The sequence below is a fragment of the Podarcis tiliguerta genome (genome assembly GCF_965153285.1).
Source record: "Podarcis tiliguerta genome assembly, chromosome: 4".
Lineage (NCBI taxonomy): Eukaryota > Metazoa > Chordata > Lepidosauria > Squamata > Lacertidae > Podarcis > Podarcis tiliguerta.
In genome coordinates, this window is record NC_139537.1 from 100074362 (window position 1) to 100094721 (window position 20360).

The following is a 20360-nucleotide window of genomic DNA, read 5'->3' on the forward strand; positions in this document are numbered from 1 at the left end:
ATGGGCTGAAAAGTTGGCCACTGAAATTTGCCAGGAGTGTAAGAAACAGATTTAAAACCCCCCTGAGATCCAGAAATGAGCGCAATTATTGGCTCACGTGCTTAGTCATCAAACATGCTGGGCATTGTACCTACTGAACATTTAGTTTCACAGGCCCAGAGGCACTCTGGAGTCTTTTTTATGGTGCAACAGAATGGGGATTTGTGGATGATTCTGCTCCAAAGTGGTTCTACATATTCTGAATAAAAGAGTCAAGATGAAAATATTGAGGTCCATTCGGATAGTGCTTGAACTACAGAGTACCCAGGCACACAGAAGAAGACACACACATTCTGATATGGTGCTCATGAAAGTTCAACACTTCCCCCAGTATCTCAGCCACCTCCAGTACAGGTAGTTGCTGTTTGGGTTCATAGTCACATCCAAAGTTTCACTAAGGTACTAGTGGTGCTTGGGGCACATCTCAGGATACAAATGGTGTTTCTTTATCCCAGGGGCAGCTAATCTGTGGTCTTTCAGATATTTTTGGATTCCAGCTCCCAACAGCCAGGCAGCAAGAGAAATAGTCAGAGGTAGTGGGAGTCGTAGTCCAGCTAGAGATGGACGTTCAAAGGTTAGACACCCTGCTCTACTTAGTTGACATTTTATTTTGAACATAACTCAAGTATTCTCCGTAGAGAGGTTTATAAATTCTGGAATCCATATTTATTTGCTCTTGCTCCTTGAATCAAGTGCTTCAGCTCATTCAAATCTATCTCACCTATACTAGAGACCACAGTTTCACGGTGATCTGAGAGAAAAGTTTTCTGGAGCAAATCCTGAAACACAGGAGAGCAAAACTAGAAGTTCAAAATTTTAACATGTTTCTATCTGGAAAACAGACTGGCTGGTACATGAAGTCATGTGCACCTCATGGTTATTAGTCTACTCTTGGTAATTATATGCTTCACCAGGATACTATAAACAAGTTTTGCACCTACCACTGAACAACTTTCTCCCTTTAAGATGAGAGAGTCTGGCAGAAGCCTATGTCCCCATGAAGAGTAAGTACTATAGTATGTTTGGTAGTAATTGTATACCTATATACTGTCTCAACTGTGATCAGTATGCCCTCTCCAAATCACTCAATTGGTGCATTAACTAGTCAGAGCCTGAGTACATTTGCTGTTTCCGGTGATGTGATTGAGTAAATTTATTAAACTGATCATTCATGAAGATATTGAGTAGATGGTAGAACTCAACACATGACAAAAGTATTTCATAATGTGGACTTAGAGGAATCTTTGCAAGAAAGCATCTACTAACAGTATTCACCTTTTGATATGTGTGAGGTTTTAATTATAAATATATGCTTAGTTTCAGCAGAAAGCTTGGAGAAGAGCCTGAAGCAGATGGAAAGGCAGCTTATACAACTTGAGAAGGATTTAGAGACCTTTCCCCTTTCTGAAGATATTCATGACAAATTTGTGACAAAGATGTCCATATCCTTTTGCTGTTAAATAACTTATCTGGCTTTGTCTAAGGTTCTTTAACACTTTTAAAATTTATTTGCATAATCTTTATTAAAGTTATAGCCATCACTTCTGACAACCCTGACCTCATTTCTACCTTGAATTACTAAGAACCTAAAACGGCTTTAATGAAGATTCACCTATAATTCATAATCTGAAGGTAGTCCTGTGTCATCTCCAGTGGTTTGGCGTTTTCGTCATATAGGCATGAAAGTGCTCATTGAATGGAAAATATTACTGGAGGAAACAGTTGAGAAGTTGACTAGTTAAGCACTACAACTTAAATTGGATGGAAAACAGCTTAATTTAGCAATTAGGGAAGAGTTGCCAGCTTGGGGTATCAATTTAGATTGCCCATTTTGATTATTTTTTTAGTCTGAACTACAAACTAATTTCAGTTTTTTAAAGCTTCTTTTCTCTTACTGTTTGGAATTGTATGTGTAATTATTCCTTTGAATTTATAGGAGCTGCCATCATTCTTTTCCATAAATCCTGTGCATCTTACCTGCTAATTTTGGTTCAGGTTTTTTCCTTTCAGATGCTTTTTGATGTGATTTTTTTTTCTGTGTCTGGTTGGTAATTCACTAAGAAGCAAATAACATTAGCACAAAAGACAGCACCGGGGGGGGGGGGGGGTTCCACAAAAAGCAGATAGATGTGCTCTTGTGGGTTTCTTGTTTTTGTTGGCCTGTAGGAAGGTTTAATGAAGGTATGAAAGAACTAATTGTCTGCTGCTCTAAACCATTATGCTTCACATTCAGTTCCCATGACACTTCATGTTACTAACCAGAGTAATGTTAGCTGTTGGCCATTTGAGGCTACAGAATGTATTTTCATATTTAACACTTGGTCAGTACACTGGTATTGTACATAAATATCTATTTATTTCTTAAAATATATATACTACCTGGTTGTAAGAAACCTCAAAGAAGATTACAAAAAGAATAAAACAATAAAATTATCAATTAAAACAATTAACAACAGTTTTAATCAGCAATAAAGTAAAAACAGATTAAAACACATCAACATGCTAGGTATCTGGTAGGCCTATCTAAACAAAAATATTTTAGCACATGCCGAAAAGTGTACAGTGGGGGCACCTGTTGCATATCAATAGGCAACAAGTTCCAAAGTATAAGTGCTGCCGCAATCAAATATTGATTTCTTATAAATGTGGAACAGGTATTATGTGGCACCTTCAACAGCGCTACTTCTGCAAATTGAAGCAATCAAATGGGCGCATGTGGGGTAAAGTGTCTCTGAGGTGAACCAGTCCCAAGGGCTTTATATACTAATTGTAACACCTTGAACTTGGCCCAGTAGCAAATCTGTAACTAGTGCAAATCACTTAAGAGCACGTATTATATGCTGGCAATGCCTTATTCCTGTCAGGAAATGTGCTGCAACAATCTGCACTGACTGCAGTTTTCAGATCAAGCACAAGGGAAGCCCGACATAAAAGCGCATTGCAGTAATCTAGTCTTGAAGTAACCAGAGTGTGAAGTACTCTGACCAAGCTTTTCCTGTCTAGAAATGCTCAGAGCTGTCAAATCAATTGTAGTTCTAGACACTTCTAGCCTCTGAGCAACTGAGCCTCCATTGACACAGCTGGATCCAGAAGCACCCCCAGAATGCAAACCTGCTTAGTGTAACCCCATCCAGGATAGGCAACTGACCAATTTCTCGGACATGGAAACCACTTGTCCATAGTGTCTCTAACATGCCCAGATTCAAGCCCAGATTGTTTTCAGTCATCTTTATCACTACTGTATCCAAGCAATGGCCCACACAGTTGCATGTCTGGGCCCGAACCCAGATTGGAATGAATCTAAATAATTTTTGTCATCCAAGAATACATTTCAGCTGCCACACCACAGCCACCTCCACCACCTCCCCTCAAAGTGGGTATATTCAACTGGTGAATAGTTGTTCCAGTCTAAGGGGTCCAGAGCTGGGGGTTTTTTAGGAGCAGCCGCACTTCCTCTTTCAAGGCAGCAGGGACCACCCCTTCACATCCACTGAATGGATATAAATGCATTCCATTTTAAAACAGTCCTGCCCGAATGTCTCTTGCACCATACTGAGCGATACAGTTTCTACTGGCACAGTCATCAAGGTGTAATGACACGTCTATAGGTATTTCTGCCTTCTAGCCTATGATTGTCCAGAATCAGCAGTTGATCATCTGAATGATAAGGATTTGAAGCTCTCAGAATGGTTAGCAATTTTCTGTGCTTTCATATGTAAGCATGGCTATGCATGCACATGGTAATTTTAATTTTGTCTTTGCTATCTTAACTGCCACCTTGAAAGCATTCTAGCATATACATTGCTTGCCTGAAGGACACCACTGAACATGGAAATGTATTCATAAACCCTACTTACAGATTTACACACAGGTTACTCTTATTTATAAGAGAGTGTATTATCTGAAACTTCACAGAAATACCTCACCATTTCAACCAAATTCACATGTGACACTTAAACAGATGCTTTGATCTTTAAACACTGTTAAGATGCAATAGTTAGCTCTCTTCTGCTAACACTCCCTATAGGCAGGGAATAATTGAGGAACAGTGGAGTTACATGTGGTTTTTGGTAATGGCTGTGAGCTTTCTAATTAAAGAAACTCACTTCCAGGAAAACTGGAGTTACGATAAATTACAAACCAAAGGAGACTTGATGTAAAGGTTAGATGAACCTGCACAGCGTGAAGAAGTTGGGGCCTGTCTGAGCTCTTATTGTTATGACAGGGGAAGTTGAATGATGCTGATGTCTTTTGAAAGGCACACAGCTCGTAAAAAGCAGTCGGTGGGAAAGCTGAGACAGGAAGGATGGGGCTTTGTGAAAACTAATTTCTCACTTGCCATACAATTACGCTCTGTAGGCAACTTGGCTATTACATCCTGTCACTAAATATCATAACCCGGAGCCGGCTAATGAATTGATTAGCATTCATATTTCTTTTAGAAGTCAGATATGTGCACAGTCAGTGGGTTCTATTATTGATAGAATCTATAATTATATAAAAGACTTCCTTACTGGATTATTCTAGTTAGCTGTCCATTGCAGTTGTGTACACTACTTTACATGCAATTAAATCCCCCCACCCTTGTTTTTTTTGCTGTAGATAGGAATTCCAGAGAAATAAAGCATAGAACATTAAAACCATTTATGCAAACATTATGATGAAATGTAATTAAAATTACTTGATGGGTATAGATGTGCAAACAAGTTAAATGAAAATTGGGTCCTTGAACAGTTTTGAGAAGCTCACATTTCTCTTTGATTATAATACAGGCACACCATTATCAAAATACACGATAAGCTCTAGAGCTCTTATCTACAATAACAAATTGATAAAATACTTTTGTCAGTTTTTTCTTGCACCACTTTGTCACTTTAGAAAGCCATTTAAATATATATTACAAGAGACGACAAATCTATAAAAATAATTTTATGAACTAAATGGTATTTTGTACTTCTGTACGTTTTCAGAATAGCAGGAAAATAGTGTCTCAGTTTATCAAGAAAACGACAGTTTTGGAAATAAAGCATTTAGTACCCTGCTAAATTTTGCTTGATTAATAATAGTAATACGTTTTAATAGTGTGCTGATCATTAAAGGGATTTATATAAATTGTTCTCTGTGAGATGATAGTATTGGCTATGTATGATGATCTGTTGATGTAAAATTAAATTGCCAGTGGAACCAACTTGATATAGGCACGTAGTGAAAATGCCATCTGAATGATGACTTCCTATTATGCTTAGCAAAATAATAAGAACTGAGACTCTAGAAACACAGGAGGCGAGAAATTTAGGAATATTGGTTCAGTTGTAACAAGCACCTTTTCATGTTTGATTTTCATTGTGTATTTACTAGCATGGTTTGTTTAAATATTAAGAGGCTTTAAAGATTATCAGAAATTCAGCCAAAAAATCACAAAATGACATGTGTAGAGGAATACTATGAAGAAAAAGTAAAGGATCAGCTGAGAGTGTTGCAAGGAGATCTGTAACATTGTGGTATACTAGATAAAAGAAAAAGTGATGATTACTAATTGTGAAAAATATAGATATGTTTAAGAAAATGTTGGCAATGTTGTGTATTTTAAACCAAAAAAAGTTGCAGAGGCATGGAACAATTATGTGAGTGAACAGAAGTGAAAGTTTAATTAGAATATTAATATTCTGAACTGTTTCCCAATACTTTTCTTTATTAAAATTACTGCCAAACATTTATTTTTGAGCATTAATAAAATATTAGTTAGAGAACAGTACTTCTCATTGATTTTGAGAAGAATCAGTAAGTTTGTTACCAAAGAAGTTCACTTGTTTGAATGTTTCAGAGGACTAGCGCTTTGAGTAACTAATCTATGTATTTTTGCAGTGTTTAGTTTGTGTTGTATTGGTGCCAAGAAGAAATCCCTGAAATCTCTTACTTAGAGTATTTGCTCCCTGCTCTTCGGAGTGGGGGGGAGCAGCCTCCCAGAGCAGCTTACATGCAGTTAGTTAAAGCAAGATATTCCCACTAGTTTGTTATCTAAGTGGGACTTGGGTTGTGCAGAGGCAATTAATCTTTGAGGTATGAAAAATGTAGGAAGAATAGGGAGGAAAATTTGAAAAGTGCTGACTATGAGAAGAACTACATGCTACTGGAGAGATGTTGTTACTGCTGATAACTTGCTGTTTCCTCTTTCCTAGAAACTTAGTATTCTCTATTTATTTCGATGATTGATTGATTGAATTTATATCCCGCCCTGCTTCCTGAAGAAGCCCAGACTGGCAATACAGCAAAATAATTGTAAAACACTAAAACTTTCTAAAAACTTACTCTCTTCCATCCAGTGATCTTGCCAGGAACAATATTCTTCAGCCACCAAACACCTGAGTAAATGGGAATGTTTTCAAATTCTTCCTGAAAGTTAGTGAGAATGGAGACAGGTCCACCTCCATATGGAAGTCATTTGACAATCAGTTTTGTAACCTTAACAAACTTAATACACCTTTGTAATTCAAGCACGGGAACAGTTCCAGAAACTTTCGAGGATGCATAACAGTATGGAAACACTCTATCGGAATGTAATGGAATTTTATGCTGTCGATTGGAAGAAAGTTTCAGTGGAAGAATTTCTAACTGACTTGAACAATTTTAGGACAATGTTTATGGTAAATCTTATGACAATCTAATTCTAGACTCTGCAGCAGTAGTATAGATGAATGTGCTTTTGCTTCACAGGTTCAGCTATTCTTTACATCACTAATTACAGCTAGCCACAACCTTGAGTCTCCATATATTGTTGGACTACAATCTCAGCATGGCCAGTGGTCAGACATGTTGGAAGTTACAGTCCAACATCATCTGGTGGACTGAAGGTTGGGGAAGGCTGACTAGAAAGATGAGTATATATTTTGTTGGTAGCAGCAACCTAATACGCAAGCATGGTGGACCATTTTACCCCAAGTTACATGAGAACCAGATACATTTGAAACAGCAGCTACTAGTCTAGGTATATAACTGTGCCGCTGTCCCTTACTTCAGGTGTTCAGGGGAGAGTGCTGATCCTGATTCTTACATAGCCATAATCTCTCATATCAGTACAAGAGGCAGGTCTCTGCATGCTTGGGGTTTCCCAAGGTATGCACAAATACAAAAAATATTTGTCATAAATAAATAGAATGGGGCAACCCTTCCCTGCCACCCCTCCTCCCTAAACAAAACATAACAGTAAAAGCAGGAAGGAATAGCAAGTGGATGCACAGGTGAGAAGAGTGGTCTACAAAAATTGCCCACTCACTGCAAGAACATCATTTTTTAACATTAAGGCTAAACATCTGGGCTGACTTGGGTGTGTGCAAGAGGAAGAAGCAATAGGTTGAAGGAATGAAAGGAGGGTAGGAAAGGCAAGTGATGCCAGCTTTTTAAAACAACCCTAGTACTATAACAGATTCTACTGCTGTGGTGGTGTTTTATTGTTGAAAACTGCTTTAGGATTTATTTTCAAATGAAAAGCAGCACAGAAATGATTTTAAATAGGCATGTATACATTTTTCTAAGTCATAATTGTTTATGCTGGTGAAATTTAATATATTTTGCTAGCAAGCTGCAAAGGAGAATATGAGAAGAAAAGAAGCAGAAGAAAAGCAGAGACGTGCTAGAATTGCTAAAGAAAAAGCAGAAAGGGAAAAAATAGAAAGACAAAGAAAGAAAAAGTGTTTGTTGGAAATGAAAACAGGTAATGTGGACAGGAACCCTGTTCTTTTAGATAGTGATACTGCTTGTGTTACTAGCTCGATGACTTCTAAAAGCAGAACTGGTTGTTTCACTTCAGAAATGAGCTTAAATCTGACTAATCATTTCATGGCAATGTTTTGCTTGTGTGGAGAATTAAATTCCTATTATTTCCCGTTAATGCCAACTTTCTTTGCTTTCCACATTTTTCTTGCCCTCAAGCTAACATTGAGATGCTCGGGAAATGTGGTGCACTTTGCCCATGCTCTGCCCACTCTTACCTTATCTCTGATTGTGCTGATGTTTGCCTCTTGGCTCTTGCTATGGTATTAGGGTGCTAAGTAAGGTAAGTTCCTTGCTCACCCATGCCAGCTCACCCTTGCCAGCACTCTTTCCTTGATTCAAGATGCTGCATGCTCGTACTTTTCAGCTTTACACGGCACACCTCCCACAACACGTAGAAGTAGTGGGTAGGTACCTCCCAAACTTTAAGTGGACCTGAAATTGGAAAATGCTGTAACTATATCCTATCCTAGGCCAGCCTTTCTTGACCTTGGGTCCCCATGTGGTCTTAACTACAACTCCCATCATCCCTGACCTGGCTGGTTAGGAATGGATTGAGAACAACATCTGGGGACTTGAGGATGAAAAAGACTGCCCTAAACTAATCTGTCCATGCTGAAAATTCCATTTACTTTGTGAGCTGGAGGAGAGTTTACTGGGGACATGGTGCTCAGTTCATAATGTAGATTGTCCTAAAAGCTATCATTTTTAATCTTGATTTCTTCATCTTTTCTTCTGCTTATACAATTTTCTTAGCATAGGGGGGAAAAACTACTTACGATGTTACAGGTTCAGAGCTATGCAGCAGTACAATCAGCATATGCCTAAATTGTTAAAAGGGGGTTTGGCATTAGCTCAGTTTGTCAGCTGGCTCAGCAAGCATATCGGTTTCATTTCAGTAGGAGAAGAATAAAAATGGTAACTTATTGCTGCCTACAGATTGTCCTTTGATCGAAACATTTAAGGCAGTTTGCAATTCTGCATCCCAGCTCACCTGGGGCTCATAAAATCATAGAAGGGACCCCAAGGAAGGGAAGGGACCTTTGAAGGGACCCCGAGGGTCGTCTAGTCCACCCCCTGCAATGCAGGAACCTCAGCTAAAGCATCCATGACAGATGGCCCTCCAACTTCTGCTTAACCCCCCCCCCCCCAAGGAAAGAGAGTCCACCACCTCTTGTAGGAGTCTGTTCCACTGTCAAACAGCCCTTACTGTCAGAAAGTTCTTTCTGATGTTTAGTCAGAATCTCCTTTCTTGTAACTTGAAGCCATTGATTCAAGTCCTACCCGCCAGAGCAGAAGAAAACAAGCTTGCTACATCTTCCATGTGACAGCCCTTCAGATGTTTGAAGATGGCTATTATATTTACTCTCAGCCTCTTATCTAGGCTAAATATACCAAAATCCCTCAACTGTTCCTCATAAGACTTGCTTTCCAGAACCTTTATTATCTTGGTTGCCCTCCTCTATGCACATTTCAGCTTGTCAATATCCTTCTTAAATTGTGGTGCCCGTTGCATATCTTCTGTCTGAGAAATCAAAAACAATTTTGTGCAGATTACTTGACGTAACTTGAATTACATTTTTTTGAAACAACTGCAAAATTATTGTTGAATGGGAAGTATATGTGCATATCTGCTTTAAGTAGCTCTTTTGAAATTGTATGTAGCTGTATAAGACCCTATAGCAGAGAAACTAAACTGTGTTGGTTCAGACGTAGTACTGGCTTATGGACAGTCCTCCCAAAGGCTGCAAGCCCATGGAGGGTGCAGCCAGTGAGAGTAGGCATTACTAAAGTTGGTATGACTACTTTGTACCAGCTATCTCTGGTCTGTGTCTCTGCATATGTGTGTTTAAACACACACACACACACACACACACACACACACACACGTGTGCATAGTTTCAGATCAAACTATACTTTGAATGAATTCTGCTTTTTTAAATGCAGTGTTAAATGGTTAAAAAAATACAGAGGATCGAAGTATTTAGTAAATGAAAGTCTATTTTCATGAGTGGACATTCACAAATCCACAAATGATCCATTTAGGGAAGCAGAATCTGAACATCTAATATACTGTATGCAAATAATCATTTTCATCTTGGAAGATGATGTCCTACAAAGTAACCTGCTTCTGCAAACCCACATGGCTTTATGATGTGGCTTCATTCCGGTTTCAGAGATATTAGAAGCATATGAATGATGTTGCATTATATTTAAAGTTACTGCTCTATTTCATTTTAGGACGCAGTGGTGTGAGGTGAATCAAATGAACTTTGGTCTGCATTAGTGGACACAATATGAACACTAACAGGGCTGACTTCTTGGAGATCTGATTTATGAGTAAATTAAAGGCTTGTCTGAATTTGGAATTGCCAGCTTTTTATTGCTACGGTTTCTTCTCCAGCCCTGTAAATCCTTTGGCATTGCTATGGTAACCATGAAAGCTGAAGGAATTCCCTCCATCTCTTTTTACAGAGGGTGATGAGACAGGTGTGATGGATAGCCTACTGGAGGCCTTGCAGTCAGGTGCTGCTTTTCGAGACAGAAGAAAACGCACAACAAGGGCTAAAGGTGAATACTCCCCCCCCCTTCTTTTATAGATTTAGGGCACAGGACTATTTACTACAGAATGCATCAGTTGGTGGAGAACTACTTATAGTAACAACATTAAATGATAATTTGTAAAGTTTTCAGAGTACACCTTTGCCTCCAGGAAACTACCTTTTGGAAATACACTTTTGTGTAAATATTAAACATACTTGTTTTTTTCTTCTTTTTCCTTTAGATACAGATGTGCCACAGAATTTCAGCCCAACCTCTGAAAGACCTGTTCTGAAAGCTTGTAACCATGGTAATTCATAAATCATATGTTTTTACTGTTGATTCCTATTGATTTCCATAAGGGTCTGTTATATTCCTTGTTTACTGTCATATCTGGAATAAGCCACTGGGATTGGCTTGCCAAATGGAAGTCTCTTAGTGTCTACATTCTTAGAAGTTTTCTTCTTATCTTTACATATCTGACTTGCATTTTTACTTTGTCTAAAATCTGAAGAGTTGTTGATGCCAAATAACATAATTCAAAATACTAATATATTGTCTTATTTATAAAATAGGTCAAGTGTTACTTTGTTGTAAAATAGCATTAAAAAAGAAAAGGTTTTTTATTTATTAACTCAGTGGTTTATAAAATATCATTGTTAAGGATCTGAGTATGATTCAGGAAAGACTGTATTTCATATTATGAAGAATGTATTTCACATGTTGGGCAAAAAATAATAATATTAAATATTCAAGTTTGTGAATTTAAGCAGAGGATTTTATCTGTTTATTTCACCTACAAAGGAAAAGAATATTTTCTTTACCTTATTTTATTAAGTAATTTCTTTTATTAAATAATGCTTACTTAATATATGCACAAAAATCATGGGGGGAATATAGCTAGCCATTTTATAGTTTTAGAATATGACGCATTCCCTGTTCCCTGTGGTCCGAAGGCATGTGATACAGGAACCTTGCTGAAGTGAAGCAGGTTTAGAACTGGTCAGGACTGGGAGACTGCATAGAAGTCCTGTGTACACTGTCTTGAATTCCATGGGAAAAAATGCAGTGAAATACATTTCATTATACAGTGGTACCTTGGGTTACAGACGCTTCAGGTTACAGACTCCGCTAACCCAGAAATAGTACCTCGGGTTAAGAACTCTGCTTCAGGATGAGAACAGAAATCATGCTCTGGCAGTGCAGCGACAGCAGGAGGCCCCATTAGCTAAAGTGGTGCTTCAGGTTAAGAACAGTTTCAGGTTAAGAACGGACCTCCAGTGGTCCCTCAGGTTAAGAACTTAATTCGTTCTGGAGGTCCGTTCTTAACCTGAAACTGTTCTTAACCTGAGGTAGCACTTTAGCTAACGGGGCCTCCTGCTGCTGCCAGAGCACGATTTCTGTTCTCATCCTGAAGCAAAGTTCTTAACCCGAGGTACTATTTCTGGGTTAGCGGAGTCTGTAACCTGAAGTGTCTGTAACCCAAGGTACCACTGTATGTGTAAGCTATTTTACTTGGAGTGATCTTTGTAGAAGCAATACATGGTTTGTTTTTTGTTATGAAAATCTCCCTGTTGTGAGGTTAAAGCTGATTATTTGCTACTGCTGCTAAAAACCATTTCAAAGGCAAGCTGATTCATCTTCCTTTTTTATGATTCTGGAAATACAAAACCCTACTAGAACATATGGGTTACCTTGCTGGCTCAGTCCAAAATGCATCTAATGCAGCATCTGCTTTCAGCAGCAGTCAGCCAGATTGCTCACAAGTAAGGTGTGGTGGCCTTCTTCTTTCTGTCCCAGCATCTAGTCTTTAGAGGTATACTGCTTCTATATGTATAGAGGTTCTGTTTAGCTACTATGGGCATTGCTTGGTAGTTTATGTGGTGTCCAAACTTTTTTCAAAGAGGGCCAGATTTGATGAAGTGAAGGGCCGTGAGGACTGACCAAAGGACCAACCAAAGTTGTTAACCTTTTTTAGGATTGAAGTTGTTGGGGTTCTTTTTACCCCAGGAAATATACTACTGTGGGGGCCAGAATAAACTGACCAGCGGGCTGGATTAGGCCCCTGAAACGAACTTTGAACATGCCTGGTTATGGCCATTGCTGCACCCTGTAGCAGTGAATTCCATAATAGTATGTTGTGTGGTTCAGCACTTGTTTTTATTGGTCCCAACCCTACCGCTGATCAACTTTCTCTTGTTGGAAGATTCTTAATTTACTGTTGCAGTTGGTTGAGCCCTGAAACAGGGATGGATAAGTTCTGGCATGCCTTTAAATATGCAACCTTTCGATGTCAATCCAGTTTTAGAAACAGTTTTGAAGGACAGCAGAAGCTGATCAGACTGTAAAATGGGATCAGGTAAATCAACTTTGTGAAAAAGGGAGAAAATGTCTAATGCACCTATGTCACAACTCAATATTGTTTAAACTGTCTTTGTAAGTATTTTTAATGGCACCTGAAGAACTGAAATTTTCAGATAGTAAAGAGAAGTCTTATGAAAATTGTTTTAAAAAAGCAATTCTAGACATTGCATCTGTCACTGATCTCATTCCCTACCAACAGTGACCCTTTCCGTCTAGACTCTGACTAATGATTTTCAGAGCTTCGTTAAACCAGTTATAGAAGATTGTTGTCAGGCATTCTCCACTAAATTGCTTACCTAAGCTATGTAGACATTCTGGTCAGGAGTTTTCAAACACTGATTTGAAGTAGCAATATTCTGCAGAATAGGTTGGTGGGGGGAAAGAACATAACAGAGAGGAAACATGGCAATGTGTGTGTGTAATTTGCAAAGATCACACAATACTCCTCCTATGCAAGTAAGCCACCAATTGTCAGAGATGGATGTGTTGGCACTTCTCAATGTGTTACTTCTCCCTGTATGGGTGACTTTCTTCCATTCTCTTATATGCAGAATATGCCCCCTGTTCCTGGTGTCAATTGTTATGTGAAGGGCTAGATCTTGGTATTCTCCCAGTACAAGTGATTTGTACATAGAACTCTGTAGAGGCTACTTCAGTGCAGCTAAGGGGAAGGACCCTAAATAACTGGTGGAGACCATGTTCTGCATGCAGAAGGTCCCATGTTCAATCCCTGGCATCTCCAGGTAAGGCTGGGAAAGATTGGTCTGAAGCCCTGGATAACGATGCTGTTTGATGCTGACAATACTGAGTAGATGAATCAGTCGTCTGATTTGGATTAAGGGAACTTCCTATGTTCCTTTGTAGGACAGAAAAGCGGATTGATGGAATCTGGAGATTCAGTAACCATGGCAGCAACACTTGTTTTAGCTAGTGGGCTGCAATCACCAAGCTCACCTGCTTCAAGATATGGTAGAACTTAGGGTATCCTGGGAAGACTCCACAGTAAGAGTAATCATGAGTTTTTTACCTTTCCGGTGGCAACTCAGAGAAGAGCTCTGCTACTAGCCTTGCGAAGTTGAGCGGCTCAATAGTATGGATGCCAGATACCATTACTACAAAGCCTCGGCTGGAGTACAGGAAGAGGCATGTTGCTGGGCTGATAATGGACATTAGCCTAAGCCCCCACAATAGCATTTCTTTCTGAGTTGTGGAGCCATGTTTTCAAAACCCTTTGTCATTTATTATAGATTGAACTTCGTAGCTAAGTAATAATCTCTGAGTGGTGGCAGAAATTTCTCTCTAATAATTTTGAGGGCCCATATTTGAAAGCCTTTGCGTTAGCAATATTTCCTCCCAGCATATTTACATTGGTGATTTTTTAAAATATATATTATAGTGTATTTAAGACCATGTCTTTGCAAAAGTTTGTTTAAAAACCACCTGTCTCATAAGCATTCATTTCCAGACTCCTAGTCTTGAGAAACTTGCCTATATATCCAGAAAGTTCTTTTGTTAATACTAACACTAGGGGGTGCCATTCATCCATCGTTTAGCTCTAGATTGCTTTGGAAATGCGGGCAGCAAAATTTTCTCACGTCAGAATGAAATGAATTCTATAATGAAATAAGAATGCATAAAAAAGCTATTATGAAATTCATGTATAACGAGCTAGATATATATCGTATAAACTAAAGACGTCTGCTACCTAGCTGTTATTGCCATACTGCCTGGTAAAATAATTATTACTGTCCTGACATTTCATAAATATACATAAATGAAGAGGGTACAAGCATTAATTTTAAAGTTTGGAGAACAATATAATGGTAATATTTACTTTCATGATGCTGTATACTGCATGCACTTCATTCAGTTGAAACTAATTTTATAGTTTTTAGCTTAATCAGGTTTGTTCTTAGCCTTAGGCACATTAAGTATTTACAGCTAGCATAAACAGCACTTAAGTGGTATTATAATAATGAACAAAATTTTTGGTCATTGTTGGATAAAGTGTTAAGATAGCAAGGGAAATGTATACTTTTACAGTTGTACTGTAGGTGGTACTCTTTTACTGCTTCTTCTGAGGGTAGGGGCAGAATAAATATATATTCAATTCAGTGTGATCCATCATCAGGCAACTGTTCAAAAAGTAGCATTCTTAAATGCTCTCAAATGTCCAGTAGCAAAAATAAATGAAGGGCATAGTGCATTAAGGGATTTCCAGTGGAGTCTCTCAGGGCAGAGGAAACTGCTGCGAGAGAGAGCTCATGGGACAGATTGTGCTCTTACTGCCTTTAGCAATAGCTTCCTAACTAATCAGTCTCCAGGCTTACACCCTGCTTTAACTTGAGCTGCTTTCTGTTTGCTAGGCACTGACTGAAAACAGGACACAGCCAATTATTCTCTGCTGAGTTAACCCATTTCACTTTATCCAGTGGAAAGCATGATTGCCTCCTTATGGAAACATATTCTTCATGTGTTTTCATTTTTAGTTACACATCTTCTAAATTAGGGCAAATAACAAATTATTTCAAATAAGTTTTAATTAAAACATTCACATATTTCTGTTAGGTACTCAGAGGTTTTTTTGTTGAGCCAGTTAGCACATTGAAAAAACCAATCCTGTACATCTGAGTTACGCAAATAATGTGAAATGACACCAGAAATGGACCATCACTTATGCAGAAGTAATTGTCCAAATAAGAACATAAGCAGGGCCTGCAGGATCAGGCCAAAGGGACATCTAGGCCAACATCCTGTTCTCACAGTTGCCAACCAGATGCTTGTGGATAACCCACAAGCGGGAGCCGAGCACAAGAGCTCATTTTTCTTGTGGTTTTCAGAAGCATTACTGCCTTTGACTGTGAAGGCAGAGCTTGGCCATCCTGGCTGGTCGGCTATAAACCGTTGTGCTTTCTGGTTTTTAATTTAAAAATTTCACCCCACATTTTTGGTCTCTACTTTATTCAAAGAATACTCTGTGGCTGGTATTTAAAGCAGAATGTAAGTACATTTTCCCCTGAAGTGCTGGTAAATGATAAGTTTATGTTCCCAATTGGCAACATCATTTATTTAGAAGAATTTAAACATAAGAACAACCTGCTGGCTCACACCAGAGGTCTAGCATCCTGTTCCCACAGTGACCATCCAAATGCCTATGGGAAGCCCCCACATATAGGAGATGAGTGTGCAATAGCAGTCTCCCCACTTGTGATTCAAGCAACTGGCATTCGGAGGCAGACTGCCTGCCACAGGGGAGGTGGAAAGTAGCCACCGTGGCTGTTAGCTATCAAAAGCCTTGCCCTCCTTTAAAGCTAATCAAGTTGATGGCCATCATTACTTCTTGTGGGAACAAATGCCATTGTTCTGTGCACTGTGTTTTTTGTCTGACCTGAATCTTCCTGACTTATAGTATTATGAAAGATTGAGAAAAACTTCTTTGTAACCACATCATGCACAATTTTGCAAACCTCTGTCATCTTCCCTCTTTACTCTACTTTTCTGTAAACTAAAAAGTTCCAAGTCAACCTTTCCTCAAAGGGAAGTTGCTCCATCCCCTTGATTGTCCTGGTTGGCCTTTTCTGAACCCTTCCAGCTCTATAGTATCCATTTGTTCTCAATCAGTTTGACAACACTTAACATAAGAGAAGCCTGCTGGATCAGGCTGGTGGCCTATCATGTTCGGCATTCTGCTCTCCCAGTGGCCAGCCAGATGCCTGTGGGTAGCAGGAACCAAGTATAACCCTGCTCTTCCCTCCTGCGGTTTTTAGTCACTTGCATCAGGTCCTGGGGCACAACTTGGTCAAAAGGAAAGAGGGGAAAAACAGGGGGTCCGCAATACTTAGCTAATTTGGAACCGCTGGCATAAAGGACTTAAATGGCTGGACCATATTGCTTGTTTTCAATGTACTACTTTGTTATTTTGTTCATATGTTTATTTGTAAATCACTTTTAAGACTATTCCGCAGTTAAGTTTTGAAATAAAAAAAGGAGAGAGACAATTGCTGTGTTTGACTAAATCAGCAGTGAGCAACCTCAGTCTCTGGGACAAAATGTAGCCCTTCAGACCTCTTTATCCTTCACTCAGGACCCTCCCTAGGCCGCATCTCATTAGCCCTGCTCCATCTCTTCCTTGACTGCTTTCCCCTGGCTGGCATATGGACTTGAAATGTGACATTTGATTGCCTTGAGAGAGAGGTTAGAGGAGGGGCAGTAGAAACCTCTGTGTTTTGCATGGTTGGAATATAGCCTACTGTACAAAGGTACTAAATGTCACATCTGTTGCATCACCTACTTTGACTGTGGTCTTGCCCACCACTGGTATATCTCCACTCATCAAGCTAACCCCCCCCCCACCCCCCACTTGACTAGTTTCAACAAAGCATAGTTAAGATGAACTACAGTTTAGGGTTTGGTTGTAATACTGAGCTGTAGTTATTCAAAAGCGAACATAAAAGCTTCATATTTCATGGATATGCTGGGAGTTTCTTCTGCAGCTTGTTTCCATTATGATAAACAAAGGTTTATTGTGACATCCAAATGCAGATCAAATGAGAGGATTTTAACTGACCTTACATTTGCTTTCTGTACTAACCAGAGGAATCTAATAAGTGTGGGACACTAAATTCTGTCACCAGGGGTTACTTTAGTAGCTGATACATGAAGCTTCTTTGTCACAGTCACATGTTGTGGGTGGTATCCAACCAAACTGTTAGTGCAAGCACTTTTGACTGTGCAACTGAATTCCCTCTCCAGGAGCCCCCTGCACCCTCCCTAAATCTGCTTCAGAGGGTTGGGGGAAACCCACAGCAGATGGTGGGGAGGGGACTGGAGGGTGGTGGTTCTGTTTCACAGCCCAGAGTGTTTCATGTAGCAGAACTATTTAGTTGGATACTGCCCTTAATTTGGATGATATACTCATAAAACATAACAACCTGAAAATTAACAATAGTGGAGCAGTATCAGTTAGGTTTGCAAAATGTTCTACCAGCGAATTGGTACATAGTTGCTTGTTCCTATGTATGGTATCAAAAATGTGAATAAGGAGTGTGTTATTTGTGGACAAGTAGTGTAGAATTCAACATTTTCCTTGTTGAAGGATATATCTTGGTCTTATCCAAAGTCCTTAGCTAGACAAGTTTTATCTTGTGAGCAAACATTGAGAGCTATATTAGGTCTTCTGTAGGAGGGCTGGATGTGTAGGGAGCTGCCTCAGTAGGGTGTCATAAATAGCTGGAGAGCCATCTGGCCTCAATCTGTTAATACATATTTCCCTTTTGCAGTCAACTAGTATGGGTTTCCCCCTGCTGTATGCGGCAAAGATGAGGTGCCAAAGATGAGGCAAAGGCAGTGAGGTGCCTTCTTGGAAGGCTGATTAGATTCCATTTCAGGAGGTGTGGTACTGTTTGTTGGTGGCTGCAAAAAATGACAACACAGTAGCTTGTGCTACGTTAAAGTGCACGTTTTCATAGACTTGAGGGAACTTCACCAGATGTGTTATCCTCAGTTCACAGGTGTGCCTGTATGAAATTATAAAATTCACACAAAACCCCTAGTATATTAAAGGAAAACAGGGACAACTGGCAATAAAATGCAAAAAGTACCGTCTGTGACAATTCTGTGTAAAATTTAAGATAAGCACACACAAAAATTAATCACAATAGAAGAAATGGTGGTAGTGCAGTCATCCCAGGTTTGATATGTTAATTAACACTTGTGTTGGGACTGGACACTATTGTCTCAATTCAAGCCTAAACAAATAAATAAAACTTCTTGAATAGGTCTAATTCAACAATTTCACACCAGTCGTCCCTTTAAATTACTTCGTTAGAGAATAACAATGTTCCTGTGGGCAGTGGAGTATCCTTGGAGGCTGAAATGTTCTCCCAGTGGGTTTCTGAACAAAAAGTTATGTAGAACCATAAAAACAGAGAAAGCTATTATACGGTTCTGAGGAGTAGACTGTAGTCCACAAAAGCATAATCTTCTGGGGGGTTTTGCTGCTACAGATAATGGTGTTAGGCAACTGGGATTGTTGCAACGTCTGCTTTTGTGTTGTGTCTCCGTTATGTGGCCTGTTGTTGTTCAAACACTTTCAATCTAAATTTGATATCCTGTAGTTTAAAACCACTGTTTTTATGCTGTAGCTATGCTTAGCTATTATAGAATCAATTTGCCTCTCTCGTATTTTAATTCTTGCCTGGTAGTCATTGGCAACAAGGAATTGCATGCAACCAAGTGCATGGAATTCCACACAGATTAGTGAGCAGGTTGTCAGTGGAGGGATGTAGTAATCCTCTGCACTCAGCATAGGAACCAAGTGGGATTCTAGAAGTGAGAGGCTCCCTCCTCTACATCCAGAATGGGAATAGTTAACATTTGCACATAATTGAATAGTGGAATTCACTTACCACCAATTTGGAAGGCTTTAGAGGGGTATTAGAAAAAAAATATGACGGGTTAGTCTCTCTATCTACCTCTATAACCAGAGCATGCTAGGGAGCAACAGCAGGAACAGGCTATTGCACTCATGTCCTGCTTGGAGACATCTAGCTGGCCTTGGAGAAAACAGGTTGCTGGACTAGGTAGGTCTTTGCTCTTAATTCAGTAGTGCTCTTCTTGGCTCTTAAATGCAGTAGGCTTTTACAGGAGAGATAAAAGTTGTCCGCCTCTCGTCTGCCAGCCCACAGCAGGCTAGTAACGTTTGTGTGCTTATTTACTATGTTTAGAAATGTATATTCCTCTGTTTTGAGCTACGCAATGTATATCCAGATGTTCAAATTTGTTCTCCTAATTTTGTCATTTGAAAGCTGCTTTAGGAGCATTTTTTGTCTGGCGAGTGTGATAATAAAAAAATCCAAATAAATAGGAACAAAGGAAGTTGCTGATACTGAGTTCAGAGCATTGGTCTATGTAACACAGTATTGTCTACATTGACTGGCAGTGGCTCTCTGGGGTTTTGTATAAGGTTTTCTTCCAGCCCTACCTAGACATGCCGGTGATTGAACCAGGCACCTTCTGTGTGCAAGGCAGATGCTCTACCACTGAGCTATGGCCCTTCCCCTGGTACAGAGATGTGGGTGGTGCTGTGGTCTAAACCACTGAGCCTCTTGGGCTTGCCCATCAGAAGGTTGGTGGTTCGAATCTGTGCGACAGGGTGAGCTCCTGTTGCTCTGTCCCAGCTTCTGCCAACCTAGTTGTTCAAAAGCATGCCAGTGCAAATAGATAAATAGGTACCACTGCAGCGGGAAAGTAAACAGTGTTTCTGTGCACTCTGGTTTCTGTTGCAGTGTCCCGTTGCGCCAGAAGCAGTTTAGTCATGCTGGCCACATGACCCAGAAGCTGTCTGTGGACAAACGCCAGCTCCTTCAGCCTGAAGCGAGATGAGTGCTGCATCCCATAGTTGCCTTTGGCTGGACTTAACCGTCCAGGGTTCCTTTACCTCTTTACCTTTGCTAGATTACAGCTCCTATCATCCCTGACCAATGGCCATGCTGGATGGGGCTGAATGGGAATTGAAGTTGCAACACCTGGAGGGCTACAGGTTCCTCATTACTGATCATGGCTAAGCCCTTATAGCAGACCTTGTTTTGGATGTGCATCTTAAAAATATAAAGCAGGTTTGTTTTGAAAGCAAGTGTATTATGTAT

The 20360-nt window shown here is 39.6% G+C and overlaps 1 protein-coding gene across 2 annotated transcripts in view; it reads left to right on the plus strand.

Annotated features, from left to right (window-relative positions):
- The window catches only part of DIAPH3 (diaphanous related formin 3), a 112681-nt gene that overhangs the window by 40212 nt on the left and 52109 nt on the right, over positions 1-20360 (plus strand). For both annotated transcript variants that reach the window (XM_083435808.1, XM_083435809.1), the window contains exons 23-27: positions 1357-1481; positions 6519-6683; positions 7615-7750; positions 10285-10380; positions 10595-10660. In XM_083435808.1, coding sequence (XP_083291934.1) covers positions 1357-1481; positions 6519-6683; positions 7615-7750; positions 10285-10380; positions 10595-10660 — 588 coding nt within the window. The remainder of the gene's footprint in view (positions 1-1356; positions 1482-6518; positions 6684-7614; positions 7751-10284; positions 10381-10594; positions 10661-20360) is intronic.